Genomic DNA, 18,100 nt, shown 5'->3' with positions numbered 1-18,100 from the left:
ACTTCAAGAAGAATGTAATAATTCCAATCCCAAAGAAAGCAGGTGTTGACAGATGTGAAAATTACCGAACTATCAGTTTAAGAAGTCACAGCTGCAAAATACTAACGCGAATTCTTTACAGACGAATGGGAAACGTAGTAGAAGCCAACCTCGGGGAAGATCAGTTTGGATTCCGTAGAAATGTTGGAACACATGAGGCAATACTGACCCTACGACTTATCTTAGAAGCTGGATTAAGGAAGGGCAAACCTACGTTTCTAGCATTTGTAGACTTAGAGAAAGCTTTTGACAATGTTGACTGGAATACTCCCTTTCAAATTCTGAAAGTGGCAGGGGTATAATACAGGGAGAGAAAAGATATTTACAATTTGTGCAGAAACCAGATGGCAGTTATAATCGTCGAGGGGCATGAAAGGGAAGCAGTGGTTGGGAAGGGAGTGAGATAGGGTTGTGGTCTCTCCCCGATGTTATTCAATCTGTATATTGAGCAAGCAGTGAAGGAAACAAAAGAAAAATTCGGAGTGGGTATTAAAATCCATGGAGAAGAAATAAAAACTTTGAGGTTCGCCGATGACATTGTAATTCTGTCAGAGACAGCAAAGGGCTTGGAAGAGCAATTGAACGGAATGGATAGTGTCTTGAAAGGAGGATATAAGATGAACATCAACAAAAGCACAACGAGGATAATGGAATGTTGTCGAATTAAGTCGGGTGATGCTGAGGGAATTAGATTAGGAAATGAGACACTTAAAGTCGTAAAGGAGTTTTGCTATTTGGGGAGCAAAATAACTGATGATGGTCGAAGTAGAGAAGATATAAAATGTAGACTGGCAATGGCAAGGAAATCGTTTCTGAAGAAGAGAAATTTGCTAACATAGAGTATGGATTTAAGTGTCAGGAAGTCATTTCCGTGTAGCCATGTATGGATGTGAAACATGGACGATAAATAGTTTAGACAAGAAGAGAATAGAAGCTTTTGAAATGTGGTGCAACAGAAGAATGCTGAAGATTAGATGGGTAGATCACATAACTAATGAGGAAGTATTGAATAGGACTGGGGAGAAGAGAAGTTTGTGGCACAACTTGACCAGAAGAAGGGATCGGTTGGTAGGACATGTTCTGAGGCATCAAGGGATCGCCAATTTAGTATTGGAGGTCAGCGTGGAAGGTAAAAATCGTAGAGGGAGACCAAGAGATGAATACACTAAACAGATTCAGAAGGATGTAGGTTGCAGTAGGTACTGGGAGACTTAGAAGCTTGCACAGGATAGAGTAGCATTGAGAGCTGCATCAAACAAGTCTCAGGACTGAAGACCACAACAACAACAACAACAACTTTAAGTTTTACATAAGATCTGATAAATATATCTACATTTCCTTCACTCATATTGAATCTAGAAAAAAGCAGATGTTCTTTCTTAGCCATCAGAAATGTACAATTGACTTTCATCTTTTGTGAACCAGTGCACATTGAGACACAGAACCAGGCAACATTTTCCATATTGACTATATATTTATGTGGAAGGCAGAAAGAAGTTCAGTATTCATGAATTGAAACCTAGTTCAGATTTTGCCTCACATAGTAACTGCTCAAGATTTTCGCATTCACAATTATTTTGGTCAGCTTTTGGGTATGTTATTTCATGTCTCAAATTAGATCCATCTTTAATGACCTCGATGTCATGGGACATTAAACCCAATCTTCCTTTCAATTTAATGTCAGTATTTTGTAAATGAGCTGAGTGCCCATGTACAAATTGTATGGGCCCTTTTACATGTTTCCCTGATCTTATCATGGAAGTGCTATTGTGCATACAGTGTTTACTTCTCATTTAGAGCTTAATAAGTATATACAGTCACTGGCAAATTTCTGTTCACTCAGTCTGTTCATACGCAAACTGTGAGTAGTGAAGAATATTATACCAAGAACTGCTTCCCTATTTTGCATTCCAGTCCAGAAAGGATGTGATAAAAAATTTCCTTAAGTACAATAATTCCGTACATCCCCTCTGAATAACTTGCCGCAGTGCTGCACATAGTCACATGCTACCCTAATTTCCAAAAAGAAAAGCAATAAAAGGCATACGAGCAGAGCATATGAGCACATACTTCCTGTGTCATCCTAGCAGATCATTCACATTAAAGGCTTTTTTCTGGCGCTCTCTACCAATCGCTCAAACGAACCTAGAAATCCTTAAGGCGGGTTAACACAAGCATCAAAAGTGTCTCCACATCTAGTGACATACTGTAGCCGCCATGCACTAGCATGTGTGAACTCCCAATTTTAGTGGCGCAAGTTAAGAGACTCAACTTTTGTGATGCCACAAGAAGTTCATTTTGGTTGTACTTTGTTGTGCTTCTTTCGTACCACCACTGCTCCCTGGCGACAGTATTTCGAAACACGAGCAGTCTGTCGCAGTTATCATGCAGTAATTGCTGCTGTACTCCATTCGATTTCAGTTTGTTTTTATTTTATTCCTGAAAAAATGAAAACAATGGTCTACCAATACATTTTCGCAGCTTCTAAACCTACAATAACAACAACCTATGTTTGGACTCTGCAGCAGTGTGTGTGTGTGTGTGTGTGTGTGTGTGTGTGTGTGTAAACCAATGGCATATCCTATGAAGGAAAAAATTAAGAAACATAATGTATGTAACGGAAGAAACGAGTCGTATAAACTTTATAATTTGTGAGACCAAGCATTGTATAAATTGCCTATTATATGCAGGAAATAGCTCCAGAGTGTAATATGGCAGCTCTTAAACTAAAATGTAGTTATTCAAAATACCTGTATCGACGAATGCAATAAGATTCTCAAATCTTGAAAGATTGGCGTGTCTGCAAATGATATTTACATGGCAGCTGTCGATTAGTCTGCCGTTGTAGACAGCATTTTGTCTCTCATTGTCATTTCTTTTATATATATGTGTTTATTTCCCTGTGTGAAATTTATTTTTTGATCCAGCATTTGGATTTCGTATTCCTCTTACTTAACTCTTGTCATAGCGCTAAGCCCGTAATCTGCACTATTTTATTCATACACGCTTATGTGAGTTCAATTGACGCCATATTGAAAGCTGTGTAACTACGTAGAATTTGTGGCGTCCAGTGTACTGTGGCTCACGATGGCCCCTACAGGAAGCAACAAGCTGTGGCGCCACGATAGATGCGTATGCCCTGCCGTACCCTATGAACTACATACACGAACTTTGGCTGTGTTTAGCTTTGGGAAAACCGCCATATGTACTTTTAAGTATCTTTGAATGGAAGTGGCGTTGTTGTGTATAGTGAATTGTAGGAGCGGTAGAAGCTTAGTGGAAAGAGTATTAAAGTTTCCAATTACTTTTGTGCTGTATATGTAACACGCTTATGCTGTGAAACAAGTGCGTAATAGATTGCTCTTGATACATAGCTAATAGCACGTGTGTGTAAATATTTGACCGGCAGTCGTGGTCTCACAGCAGTCATGAAATTAGTGAGGTAAGTAAATAGTTAATACAAAAGCAATGTTCATATACTATTTCTTCTCTGTTTAGGAAATAGCATAACCTAAGTTTTAAAGTGAACTTCACATAGTGTATTATACTTCAGTGTTGTATGTACAATTTTCGTTGTAAATGTAGCTGGTTTGTAATGGAAGTTTCTTTGTTCTTATTTGAATTGTCTTTTTTTTATTTTAGAAAAACGACTTGAACTGTAAGCTATTGTTAATTTTTGAGGGGTGTGTGTTAATCGTCTTCCAATTTGCGTTTGTTGATTAACGACGGATTTGTATGTTTTATCGTAATTATCATTTTTGTAGGTTTTTGATGAAGCTTAGCCATGAAACGGTTACCATCGAGCTCAAGAATGGGACCCAAGTGCATGGTACTATTACTGGTAAGTTTCGTGTTAGGGTGAAGTGGGGTAAGTGTAACCATGTTTTGGCATAGTTCAACTTTGACACCAAATTGCCAACTTGTTATTGAAGATATGATTTTGAAATTTCTCATGCTTAAAGTTTGACTTATTGACTTTTAAACAATCTACATTTTGTTTTTGAAAAAAGAAATTATATGGTCAATTGTTTTCCATGTTTTGTGTTGTGAGGTTACGCTTGCTCCATGGTTCGGGGCAAGTGTAACCCCGCATTGTTGTGCCCATACAGAGCATTGTAAAAGAGGCTTGGGGCAAGTGACCTGATTACCCAATTTTTACTGAATTTGAGGATTTTTAAATTATTAAAATATCTTAAATTTTACTCAAGATATGAACTTTTTTGCACACGCCTCTTTGTATATTATGAAATACACAGAAAATGTTAGCTAAAACCATAAAACACTGAAACAGAATGCTTCATAGATGATTTATTTTTGTTTTAGGCTAGTAATTGATTAGTTTAAATTCTACAAAAGTAATATTTTTTCTTTAGTAGGCAATTTAACAAGAATAATAAAATATCTAATATCAAGAGAAAAGAAAAATTCACTTTATAAGTTCACTTTCTATTATTTTTCGTGGTAATTGAACTAAAGTTGTTGGCAATTTGTGTTTAACGCTAAACTGCCCTAATTCAACTTATTATATTCACACTTAGGCCCTAACTATTATTTAGTCACTGAATGTTGTATGAATCAAATGTAACACCAAATGTCAGGTCTCCCCTGCGACTCAAAGTAGGCTCAGGCAGCACTGAAATGACATCGGAGGATGGAACTTCCGTCTCATCTCTTCTATCAGGCCAGTAGAATGTGGTGCCATGCTTTGTCTTAATTTTGAATCTGAGGAAAATCACTTCTGGATCTCCTAAATCACTAATTTTTGTAACTTGGCCAATAAAATGAACTTTCTTACCTTTTGTTGCAAAAGCTACCAGAACATAGTTTCCAACTGTAATTTTATCTTTGGCTTCAAAAAAGTTTGCCTCTTTTTCTTCTTCACAGTTTATCATTTCTTTCCTGATATTGTCCAGTGTTATTATGGTCCCATTTCCTTCAACACTACTTATTAAAGATAGGCCTCCTTCAGTTTCACTTTCTTCACTTGTTGATTGAACTTCGTCTTTTTTTCTTGTTACCCACATGAGCAATCAGGAATTTTTTTCCACAACATTCCGAGATGCCATTTCAAATAAAGTAACAGCACTTTGTTTGGAAGATTTACTTTTCATTACCAAGCCCTTTTTTATGTCGATAATGCTTTTTCGTTTTGCTTTCTTCTTATTATTCTTGTTTCCTTTAAAATCTTTTTCTTTATAGATGGCATCTTGAAAAGTGATAACTTCAGCTCCTGGTATAACACACTTGAAGCACTTCCTTCGTTATGGCGATTCTTTAGGTGCAGATTCATTCGAATTAGTGTCAATATTTCCTTTTCAGATTCAGATGGAAAAAGAAAAAAAATCTGTACACCAGGGAAGTTTAAGTTACAACTTTACCAAGACATTAGCAGTTGAAAGTACTTATTGAATAACTAAGTTACAATGAACTCATAGATCACCTATAACACATTTTGTATTATAATTTCAACTTTTCATATCTGTGAAAACAGGCACCACTACTATGGTGGGGTTTTGTGAACTGCCATTAAAATTTGTCTGTCTTTCTCGACAAATGAAGCTACAGTGATGTTAAGCACAGTCTCATCTATAGCTTATAAAAGTAAGTTACCAAAATGTCAAACTAGAAATTATCTGCCCTTTCATGACAACATTAAGAAATATGTTGGTGTGTGTGAAACCCCAGATCACCATGAAGGGATAAGAATGAATTTGTGTATGAAGGGGCTAGGAAGAGAATGGAGTACTATTAAATTTAGTATTCTGATGAGATGGTCTGCGGAGGACAGTGTGATCTTGAGAAACACAGTAATCATGTATATGACAAAATTTATCACTTGATTTGCATGCTAAGCTGCAACCACTGTGCTGCTTTCTACATGGGCATGACAAGTAACAAGTTGCCTGTCTGCTTGGGGGACACTGCCAAACTGTGGCCAAGGCAGCTGGACCACCAAGGTGCTGAACATGCTGCCCAACATCGTGTGCTTCACTTCAGTGACTGCTTAGACTGCTTAATAACCTGCAATATATCCTACATCCCTGTAACCCCCCTGACCTCAGTCTTTGCTACCCCCTTTGCTGCTTCCACTCCAGCACTACACAGTCTTGTATTCCAACAAACCTACTAGTCGTCTTTCCCACTCTGCTTCTCACTCCTCTCCCCCCACTCCCTCTGCCGCACCAAAAACTTTCTGACTGGACCTAGAAATCCTACACGGTCCCCACCATGTCACTGCATGCTCTCGCAAGCAGCACTATACCTTCCCCCCTCTCAAGCTATCCCTCCGCAACCTGTGCCACATTCTTACTCACACGACAATGCAGTTGCAGCCCAGCAACGGTAACCGGAGACAATGGTCATGTCAGAATTTTGAATATGTGCGTCTTCTATTTCGAAAGAAGGCCTCTTGGCCAAAAAGTTAAACTTATAGCAGTCTTTTTGTTCAACCCGTCCGCAACTCAACATTCCAGCGTATATGGTGAGTTGCATTCTGTCCTTTCGGTAATATTGCCGTTTTCCATATTTCGTGCACATTATTGTATGCAAAATCTGGTTGCGGCAGATGATGATTACTTACTGGTGTTTTTACCCCCCCCTCCTGTATCCATTTGTTTATGTGGATGATTTGTAATGATTACTAAGTGTATCATCCTACAGTCTGCGTAGATGACGTTCTCAAGGTAAGCTTTTTAATTAATTTGGTTTAGGGTTTAAGTTACAACTTTTCACTAAATTATAAAATGTGTTCTTCCTTTGTAGTAATTTATTTTTACATACACATTTACTTTTTTGCTTGAAGGTGTCGATGTTGCTATGAACACTCACTTAAAGGCTGTGAAGATGACAATAAAAAACAGAGACCCAGTGCAGTTGGAGACACTGAGCATACGTGGAAATAATATTCGATATTATATTTTGCCAGACTCATTACCTCTTGAAACACTGTTAATAGATGATACGCCTAAAGCCAAAGCAAAAAAGAAGGAAGCTGCAAGAGGTAATATATTCTGTTTTAGTTATAACCATTCTTTTGTGGCATGGCGGATTATATTACACTGCTTGAAGAGAAGTGAAAAATATGTACAGCTGTAACTTATTCTTTCTATATAGGTGCCAGCAGAGGCCGAGGACGCGGCAGAGCAAGGGGACGTGGGCGTGGAAGGGGCAGAGGAAGAAGATAAGTGTTACCAAGAAAGAAATTGTTCTGTATGTGTTCTGATCAATCTCACAGACTTGAGCATTGTGACACTTCAGTTAGATATGAATCCTTGTGTGTTTGTGCGTAGCTGTATTCACACCATTGGTGTGAGCCGTGTGGTTGTGTTCTTTCCTTAATATGCATAAATTTCATTTACTGTGGAAGTTTGTATGTCAAGCATTTTTATTTGTAATATGTAATAAAGATCTATAAGGAAGTGTAATCACATTGCACATTTGTGTGTGTCACTACATTGCTGCTATGCAGTGCAAGGATTTATTTTAAGAGGAGGCTTGAGTGTTCTGTTTCAGTGGATAGATTTGTGTGTCAGTCCTACAATCACTCGATCTCAAATGAAACTTAATTTCACATGGAAACATAGTAACTGTGTTTTGCCTCCACTGACAGTAGTTGGAAAGTTTATTTTTACCATTTTGAAGACAATCTCTTCCTTCGAAAACTGTCACACTTCCTCAGACAGTATGACATGTTACATGGAACAGGAGGACGATACAAGAAAAATTATAGGCAAACCTAAATTAGCTGTCTCTGGGAACTAGATTTGAGCTCATGCTGCCAGCTCTTTCATGGATGTTCACACAGGGGACAGATAAAGCTTGGAATCTGATTACTTGAATTTTGTCAGTTGTAAGAAAAGGTGAAATTGTTTTCCAGTGTAAAAAAAGATTGGCAAGACCAAAGTTTGCTCTGGAAGAGCCTCGAGTTACGAGAAACTAGAAGTCTTAGTACAAAAGTACTCATTGATTTCTTTGATACAGAAGGAATTGACACGCATTGTGAAGGTAAGTGTACCTCTTGCAAGGGTGTGTGAACATGTAATGAATCACACTGTATTGGGCACTCAAAGCAGGTTGAATCCTGAACTTGGTAGTTTATGAGCTTTTATACCACAAATTCTTCCTGTTTCGTGAGAGATACTGGAATGGACTAATGCTTATCCCTTTTTTACAGGTATGACGTAAAGGATAAATATTCAGAATAATTCTTATATACCAACAGCTTTTTGTTTTACTGATTTGGGAATATTGCAGTGATAGTTGCGTATCTACTTGCCTAAGTTTTCCATAGCTTTGTAAATAACAATATTAAAATTAGTTTAATGTGGTGACAGGAATAGTATGATTTTTTTTTACCCATCAAATGAAGTGCTCGATTTCTGTGAATCCTTTCATTCTAAGGAATTTATTATTTTTCTAATTTTACTTGGGGTGTCATCTCCTATGGTGCTTTGAACTGTTACCAGTAATAATAAAATTATATGATATACTTATTTTTAGTTAATGGTTATGGGTGTTACATGCAAAAAAGTTACTTTCAGAACAGTGGAAGTTCATTTTCAGTGACTTTGAAAGTGTCTCCTTTTACATTTTATTTGAAAGTCATGTGTTGGGTATTGTTCGGAACTCTTTGTTCTTTTAATTGGGGTATAGCTTAATGCTGGCAACTTTCAGGATAACACATCTGAATATGTATCTGCTTTTCCAAGTCTCTTCAGGTATTTCAGGTGAAATGAATCACTTTACATGGCCTTGATCTGAGAACTGTTTCTCTTTGCAATTGCTGCTTGTTAGCAGAATATCAATGAAGTCACCACAGTCAATGTTATCTTAAAATAAATCTGGTGCAGCCATAGTTCCGTCTGCTGCATTCTGGTCATTACCAGTCATTGTTATCACAGTGAAGAACTTGTTGTCAGTATAGATTGTTACCTGAACGGACTTCTGAGGTTTCCATCTTTCATTTACCACAGTTCTGCACATTTGTTTCTTCCTTAGGTATAAAAATTATGTTTGTTCTTAGTCACTTGACTAGCACATTCAACAAGTGCATTACCATCCTTTAAATTTTCTTGTAAGCACATTGTTCCATGCACTTTGCTTAGCAATGCCGCCTACTTCTACGTACCTGTACTGTGCAAAGATACAAGGAATTACCTTTCTCTAATGCCAGTGGAATCCCTGGTCACTTCAAACTATTCCTTTCCCCCCTCCCCCCTTTTTCTTTTAGGAAAAAATGCCCTATAGAAGTTGGCAGTTTACAATATAACTCAAGTCTGACAAATACTCAGCTTCTGCTGAGTTGTGTTCATATCAGCATCTATATTACTAGATATATAATAGACACACACAGAAAGCACATCATTGCTGAAACTTTCATGAGTGGTTGAAATATGTTGGTGTGCTTTCGACTATTCCCAGGTCATTATTTCTTTATTCCCAACATTGCAGCTAAGTCTCGTTCCACTTATTCACTACTATTGTTTCCCCACCCCCTCCATGTTACTGCATCCATCCCACATGATACTTGCATTCTGGCCAGAGTTGGCAGTTATGTATACTAGGTGTGTATTAATGGTAGGGTTTCTCTTTTGCTGATCAAGACTGGCCAAAAGCATTTTGTGTCTTAATTGTGCCTGTCTGCAATGTAACGTGTTTTCTTTTTTTCAAGTTGTTTTGTTAGGGAAACATCTGTAACAACTGTTCGACCCTCCGAAATAGTTGTTCAAAAGCTATAGCATTATACTTTTTGCAAAGTTTGTGTCGTATTTAAGTCAAGACGTGTAGAATATATGAACACATTTGCACAATTCGAAAACCTGAATACCACATTTACTACTGAATATACAGTAAAAATGAAAAGTGTCCTCTAAGTGGATACCATGGTTTCATCTATGGCAACAAAACTCTTTGCAACACATCCTCTATCTCTGTTAACTTCTGAGTTTTAACACCCTCTTTGGCTGATTTAATAGTGAAATGGATGCAGTTGAGGATAACCTGAAAGAAATTTCTGCTGATTATTTTAGGCAAAATGTCATTCTTGAACACAGGATTTGTACTGCAATAATCCTCTATTGTTAGTCATTATCAGTCCATTGTACATAATAATGCCAAAAAATTTGTGTATACCTTCTTGATTCATTTCTTTCCAAACTCCATCCATGCATTTTTCTTACATATTTGCTGTTTAAAATCTTAGCAGCATTTCAATTGGATTCAGTTACAATCAAATTAATCACTTTCTTGTCAAACAATACATGTAGTTTCAAAGTATTCCTATTTGTAGTATACATCTACATTTATACTCTGCAAGCCACCCAACGGTGTGTGGCGGAGAGGGCACTTTATGTGCCACTGTCATTACCTCCCTTTCCTGTTCCAGTCGCATATGGTTCGCGTGAAGAACGACTGCCGGAAAGCCTCCGCGTGCGCTCGAATCTCTCTAATTTTATATTCGTGATCTCCTCGGGAGGTATAAGTAGGGGGAAGCAATATATTCGATACCTCATCCAGAAACGCACCCGCTCAAAACCTGGACAGCAAGCTACACCGCGATGCAGAGTGCCTCTCTTGCAGAGTCTGCCACTTGAGTTTGCTAAACATCACCGTAACGCTATCACGGTTACCAAATAGCCCTGTGACGAAACGTGCCGCTCTTCTATGGATCTTCTGTATCTCCTCCGTCAGCCCGATCTGGTACGGATCCCACACTGATGAGCAATACGCAAGTATAGGTCGAACGAGTGTTTTGTAAGCCACCTCCTTGTTGATGGACTACATTCTCGAAGGACTCTCCCAATGAATCTCAACCTGGTACCCGCCTTACCAACAATTAATTTTATATGATCATTCCACTTCAAATCGCTCCGCACACATACTCCCAGATATTTCACAGAAGTAACTGCTACCAGTGTTTCTTCTGCTATCACATAATTATACAATAAAGGATCCTTCTTTCTATGTATTCGCAATACATTACATTTGTCTATGTTAAGGGTCAGTTGCCACTCCCTGCACCAAGTGCCTATCCGCTACAGATCTTCCTGCATTTCGCTATAATTTTCTAATGCTGCAACTTCTCTGTATACTACAGCATCATCTGCGAAAAGCCGCATGGAACTTCCGACACTATCTACTAGGTCATTTATATATATTGTGAAAAGCAATGGTCCCATAATAGTCCCCTGTGGCACGCCAGAGGTTACTTTAACGTCTGTAGACGTCTCTCTATTGATAACAACATGCTGTGTTCTGTTTGCTAAAAACTCTTCAATCCAGCCACACAGCTGGTCTAATATTCTGTAGGCTCTTACTTGGTTTATCAGGTGACAGTGTGGAACTGTATCGAACACCTTCCAGAAGTCAAGGAAAATGGCATCTACCTGGGAGCCTGTATCTAATATTTTCTGGGTCTCATGAACAAATAAAGCGAGCTGGGTCTCTCACAATCGCTGTTTCCCCCCTGCGGGTCCGGGGGTTAGAATAGGCCCGAGGTCTTCCTGCCTGTCGTAAGAGGCGACTAAAAGGAGTCCATCCCCCTCAAGGGGGTAATTAGCGCCTGCGTCCGGAGACGGACGGTCCCACGACCTATATTTGTGGTCTTTTTGGTTTTTCACTTCTCGTTTCTTCCTTCTCGTTTCTTCCTTCTTTGGTTGGTTCCTTTCTTTGTTCTTCTCCATCTCACTGTCTTCCTTACTCTTTCCCTTGCCTTCTTCTCCTTGCCTTCTCTGGTCTCCGCTTCGGCATTTGAGTCAGTCTGTCCTCTCTCTCTTCCTTTCTCCCTGTGCGTGCCTGAAGGCCGACCCACGCGTTCACACGCGTAGCCGGTGACGGGGTAACGCGTAATTCCCCGCCCTGGGTAGACAAGTAAGGCACGCACGTACCCCCTGGTAAAGGCCAGGCCCAGGGAGGGGTGATTGCCTGAGCTGATACCTTCTGACCATGCCGATTGGTCCCTCCGTCTGTTTCTCGGGAGGTGTGACCTGAGGTGTAAACATTCACCTAAGGCGAGAGTGCCCTCTGAGAGGGTCCCCATAAGGAAGGAGCGCGCCATCGGAGATGCTGGCAATCATGGGGGAATCCTCCGCAATGGATTTCTCTTCTTCTCTCTCGACTTCTGCCCACAAACGGAAACATGACCAGCCACCAGTGATAAAAGTACTACCACCTACCCCACAGTTCCTAGTCATTTCTCGATCTGAGGACAGAAAGGATTTTTCCTCTGTCAACCCTTTCGTTATCCAGAAGGGCGTAGATGCCATAGCCGGTACTGTTAAGTCTTGTACGAGGTTGCGTAATGGTACCTTGTTACTAGAAACTGAGAGCGCCTTTCCGGCACAGAAACTGCTTCGAGCCACACTCCTGTACACGTTCCCTGTCCGGGTGGAGGCTCACCGAACTTTGAATTCGTCTCGTGGTGTGGTCTATACTAGATCCCTCGACGGATTGACTGATGAGGAGATTCAGTCTTTCCTCGCTGAGCGGGGCATGACGGCTGTCCATAGGGTCATGAAAAAGGTCAACAATGACCTTGTACCGACCCGGAAACTTTTCTTGACCTTTGATAGTGTTAAGCTGCCATCGCGCATCAAAGCGGGCTACGAGGTTATTTCTGTTCGCCCCTATGTCCCGACACCTACGCGCTGCTACCAGTGTCAGCGTTTCAATCACACTCGACAGTCTTGTTCCAATGCGGCTAAATGTGTCACTTGTGGCAGGGATGCCCATGAGGGTGACTGTCCACCTCCGTCTCCTCGTTGTGTGTACTGTCAGGGTGACCATGCAGCATCCTCCCGCGACTGTCCCGTCTATAAGGAAGAACGCTGTATCCAAGAAATTTGGGTCAAAGAGAAAGTGTCCACCTCGGCTGCTCGCAAGCTATTGGCTAGTAGAAAGCCCACGCTGCTCCCAGCGGGAAATACAGTACTGTCCTCGCCTCTCCTCGGACTACCAGGGAGGTGGCAACCTAGACATGCGATCTGACCTTCAGCACCACGGTCGTCCGTTCAGCCAGTGCTAAGATTGCGCGGTCGACGTCTCCTCTTCCTCCCATCACCCCACAGACACCAGACCCTTCATCAGCTTCTGCTAAGATGAAGACCCAGAAGTCAGATGCACGGGCCTTCAAGAAGGAACCGTCCCGTGCAGACTTCCTACGTACCTCGACCTCCCAGCCATCGACCGGTACTTCCACCAAACGACCTTCCAAGAAGGCTCATAGGAAGCACAGTTCTCCTTCTCCGCCACGGCGCATTTCTTCTCCTGCGCCACCCAGCGGTTGTCGCCCCAGGCCGTCATCCGTTTCGCCTGGCCGCACTGCTGGTAGCTGAACATCTGGCTGTTCACCGGCGGAGGAAGCTCCCCCTCCCGGCCATCTTACCAAGATGGCCGATGAACCTATAGAACCAATGGACGATGACTGTCCGCCTACTGATAGCGGCGGCAGTGCTCGCTCGAAGCCAGGCCTTTGCGGTGACCCCTTCTTTCATCTTCATTTTCTTCTTACGAGAGCACTTATTCACTGGAATATTCGCAGCATTCGCTCCAACCGAGAGGACTTGAAGTTGCTGCTCCGCTTGCACCGTCCGCTCGTCGTAGCCCTCCAGGAAACGAAGCTACGCCCATGCGATCAAATTGCCTTGGCACACTACACCTCTGTGCGTTTTGACCTACCCCCTGTGGTAGGTATCCCGGCTCATGGAGGGGTTATGTTGCTGGTCCGGGATGATATTTACTACGATCCCATCATGTTGCACACCGGCCTGCAGGCAGTTGCCATCCGAATTACTCTCCCCACTTTTACATTTTCCATTTGTACCGTTTACACTCCATCGTCGTCTGCCGTTACTAGGGCAGACATGATTCAAATTATTGTTCAGCTACCTGCACCATTTTTGTTAACTGGCGACTTCAATGCCCACCATCCCCTTTGGGGCTCTCCAGCATCCTGCCCGAGGGGCTCCCTGTTAGCAGACCTTTTCAACCAGCTCAATCTTGTCTGCCTCAGTACTGGTGCCCCTACTTTTCTTTCGGACACATCTCACATGTTGGTTCCTACATAGTAGATTCTGGGTTTCCAGAAATGACAGGATACTCGAGCAAAAAACATGTCCTAAAATTCTATAACAGATCGATGTCAAGAGATATAGACCTATAGTTTCGCGCATCTGGTCGATGACCCTTCTCGAAAACTGGAAGTAACTGTGCTCTTTTCCAATCACTTGGAACCTTCTGTTCCTCTAGAGACTTGCAGTACACGGCTGTTAAAAGGGGGGCAAGCTCTTTCGCGTACTCTGTAGAATCGAATTGGTATCCCGTCAGGTCCAGTGGACTTTCCTCTGAGTGATTTCAGTTGCTTTTCTATTCCTTGGACACTTATTTCGATGTCAGCCATTTTCTCGTTCTTGCGAGAATTTAGAGAAGGAACTGCTGTGCGGTCTTCCTCTGTGAAACAGCTTTGGAAAAAGGTGTTTAGTATTTCAGCTTTAGGTGTGTCATCCCCTGTTTCAATGCCATTATCATCCCAGATTATCTGGATATGCTGTTTCGATCCACTTACTGATTTAACGTAAGACCAGAACTTCCTAGGATTTTCTGTCAAGTTGGTACATCGGATTTTACTTTAGAATTCACTGAAGGCTTCACGCATAGCCCTCCTTACGCTATCTTTGACATCGTTTAGCTTCTGTTTGTCTAGAGATTTTGGCTGCGTTTAAATTTGCAGTGAAGCTCTCTGCTTTCGCAGTAGTTTCCTAACTTTGTTGTTGAACCACGGTGGGTTTTTCCCGTCCCTCACAGTTTTACTTGGCACATACCTGTCTAAAATGCATTTTATGATTGCCTTGAACTTTTTCCATAAACACTCAACATTGTCAGTGTCGGAACAAATTTTCGTTTTAATCTGTTAGGTAGTCTGAAATCTGCCTCCTATTACTCTTGCTGAACAGATAAACCTTCCTCCCTTTTTTTATATTCCTATTTACTTCCATATTCAAGGATGCTGCAACGGCCTTATGATCACTGATTCCCTGTTTTGTGCAGAGTCAAAAAGTTCAGGTCTGTTTGTTATCAGTAGGTCCTAGATGTTATCTCCACGAGTCTGTTCTCTGTTTAATTGCTCGAGGTAATTTTTGGATAGGGCACTCAGTATGTCACTCGATGCTCTGTACCTACCACCCATCCTAAACATCTGAGTGTCCCAGTCTATATCTGGTAAATTGAAATCTCCACATAAGACTATAACATGCTGAGGCATTTTATGTGAAATGTATTCTAGATTTTCTCTCAGTTGTTATGCCACTAATGCTGCCGAGTCGGGAGGTCGGTAAAAGGAGCCAATTATTAACCTAGCTGGTTGTTGAGTATAACCTCCACCCATAATAATTCACAGGAACTATCCACCTCTATATCACTACAGGATAAACTACTACTAACAGCGACAAACACTCCACCACCAGTTGCATGCAATCTATCCTTTCTAAACACCGTCTGTGCCTTTGTAAAAATTTCAGCAGAATTTATCTCTGGCTTCTGCCAGCTTTCCGTACCTATAATGATTTCAGCTTCGGTGCTTTCTATCAGTGCTTGAAGTTCTGGTACTTTACCAACGCAGCCTCGATAGTTTACAATTACAATACCGATTGCTGATTGGTCCCCACATTTCCTGACTTTGCCCCGCACCAGTCTATATCTGGTAAATTGAAATCTCCACATAAGACTATAACATGCTGAGGCATTTTATGTGAAATGTATTCTAGATTTTCTCTCAGTTGTTATGCCACTAATGCTGCCGAGTCGGGAGGTCGGTAAAAGGAGCCAATTATTAACCTAGCTGGTTGTTGAGTATAACCTCCACCCATAATAATTCACAGGAACTATCCACCTCTATATCACTACAGGATAAACTACTACTAACAGCGACAAACACTCCACCACCAGTTGCATGCAATCTATCCTTTCTAAACACCGTCTGTGCCTTTGTAAAAATTTCAGCAGAATTTATCTCTGGCTTCTGCCAGCTTTCCGTACCTATAATGATTTCAGCTTCGGTGCTTTCTATCAGTGCTTGAAGTTCTGGTACTTTACCAACGCAGCCTCGATAGTTTACAATTACAATACCGATTGCTGATTGGTCCCCACATTTCCTGACTTTGCCCCGCACCCTTTGAGGCTGTTGCCCTTTCTGTACTTGCCCGAGGAATTATTTATTTCTCTTCATCTGTAAGTGCAGTGGTTGCAGACTGACTGACATTTTGAAACAAGATCATTCATTGGGCCATATGAATAAAACTGAAGCACGAGCTTGGAGCAAAAGGTAGAAGTAAGAGCATTCACTTGGAAGCAAAAGGTAAAAGCAGAAGCATTAGCTTCTTATTGTAAGAATAACCTTTTTCTTTTCATCTCTACCTTTTACTTCTAACACAGTTGCAAAAGCTCCTAGCCACCTGCTTGGTACGCATTGTCAGCAATCCATTGTTGAGCAAGAGCAGGCTTCATCACTGTTTCCTTTGCTGTGCGACTGAATTTCGCTTCATATATTTTAAGTGAGTACTGTCACTTATCGACTGAAGCTGTCCGATTCAGATGAAAGCTCGATATGTGCAGAAAGTACAATGTTTTTAGTCACGGCTTTAGAAAATCATCCTGAGCTATTAGAGAAGTCACAACTTCCAGAAGGAAAAAGAAAGAAAGAAGAAGCAATCCTAAATGTTATACATTCATTTGAAACATATCAAATTGACAGGAAACAGTTGCTAAAGAAAGTCAGTAACATGAAAATGAGACAAAGGGAAAACGGATAAGAACAGAAAGGAACCGATTGTTTTAAATATTTGGGAGAAAAAGCTGTACTGCTTGCTACAAGGAGATGGGAATCCTACAATGAACCAGATACCAGGTAAGATAAATTATAAGCTCGTGTGTTGTTAATATTTTTTTATTTTCATTCGGTTAAAAAATTACACACAATCTGTAAGTTCCCCCCCCCCCCTCCCCCCAAATCGTTAACTTTCAGGGGCAGTGACACTAGGGGTTGCACCGTCCATTCTACACAATCGCCAGTAGAGCACTCCAACTCATCTGGTAAGATTCAGTTCTAGTTAAACAAAATTAATTATTGCTACTTATAAAGATACTAGTGGAGATTTGTTTTTTGTGAGAGTAGCTAAATGTTCTTATTACTGTATCATAAGTATTACTACTATTACTATTATTAGTGATGCTAGCAGTAATATGATATGTAAGAGCCATGTTTGCTATTTTGTTTCATTAAGTGCCATGGCTAGAGTTAATGTGGGCCACCAACATTTTGTAACCCTTTGCGAAGGAAAGTTTCCGCTGTTATCTATGTAAAGTAAATCATCATAAAAATGCAAACACGCATTAAGTTCTACCGTTGTATACATCTCTGGCATACATATGTGTTTCTAAGAACAGATGTCACACCTCGTGCTGGCCCACCATCCTCTTCGTCTAGACCAAGTCCATATGCCAGGCCACCACCCTTGAAGGAAGGAGCATTGCCAGAAACAGACGAGACGAAGATGCTCAGTAACGCAGAATTACATAGGCTGGTGCTGCTGGAGCAACTGAAGCTCACGACTGCAAATGGAAAAAGAATTTACGTTAATGGACTTCCTTAATATAAAGATGAATAATGTAAAAAAATTTGCGACAGGAGGAGATGAAAATAGTTTTAATTTACATATCATTCTGTAGACTGTTAGTCCTTTTGTTGTAGGCAATCAGTAGTTTTGTATCTTTTCGTAAATAAAAAATTCTAAATCCTGCATTTCTATTAGAGCTGCAATTTCTTGTCTTCTTTGACGTCCTCTCCGAAGAATATCCACTTCAGTTAAAGGCTCCTCCTCATCGTTATCACTATCGTCATGTAAATCCTGTGCCGTGTCTTCAAAATCTTCATCTTGTAGATGTTTCGCAACATTATGCAGTATAAAGCAGCAAGCTATTATTGTTCGAACATTTAGTAAGGCGACTCTACACATATACTGCAAAATAGGAAACGGCCTCTTCAGCTGACCAAAGCAACGCTCTATCACAA

The 18,100-nt window shown here is 40.8% G+C and overlaps 1 protein-coding gene and 1 long non-coding RNA gene across 2 annotated transcripts; both read left to right on the top strand.

Annotated features, from left to right (window-relative positions):
- The first annotated feature begins 3,162 nt into the window (after positions 1-3,162).
- LOC124789165 (small nuclear ribonucleoprotein Sm D1) lies at positions 3,163-7,463 on the top strand. Its single transcript, XM_047256461.1, has 4 exons — positions 3,163-3,481; positions 3,804-3,880; positions 6,842-7,039; positions 7,153-7,463. Exons 1-4 carry the CDS (start codon positions 3,468-3,470, stop codon positions 7,221-7,223), a joined length of 360 nt encoding a protein of 119 aa, XP_047112417.1. The 5' UTR covers positions 3,163-3,467; the 3' UTR covers positions 7,224-7,463.
- An 8,657-nt stretch (positions 7,464-16,120) lies between these two features.
- LOC124799317 lies at positions 16,121-18,100 on the top strand. The gene is made up of 3 exons (XR_007017014.1): positions 16,121-16,936; positions 17,054-17,121; positions 17,476-18,100. It is a non-coding gene; the product is annotated as an uncharacterized LOC124799317 (long non-coding RNA).

The sequence above is a fragment of the Schistocerca piceifrons genome, chromosome 1 (genome assembly GCF_021461385.2).
Source record: "Schistocerca piceifrons isolate TAMUIC-IGC-003096 chromosome 1, iqSchPice1.1, whole genome shotgun sequence".
Lineage (NCBI taxonomy): Eukaryota > Metazoa > Arthropoda > Insecta > Orthoptera > Acrididae > Schistocerca > Schistocerca piceifrons.
The sequence above is the reverse complement of the archived record's forward strand: the minus strand, read 5'-3'. Positions and strand labels throughout refer to the sequence as shown.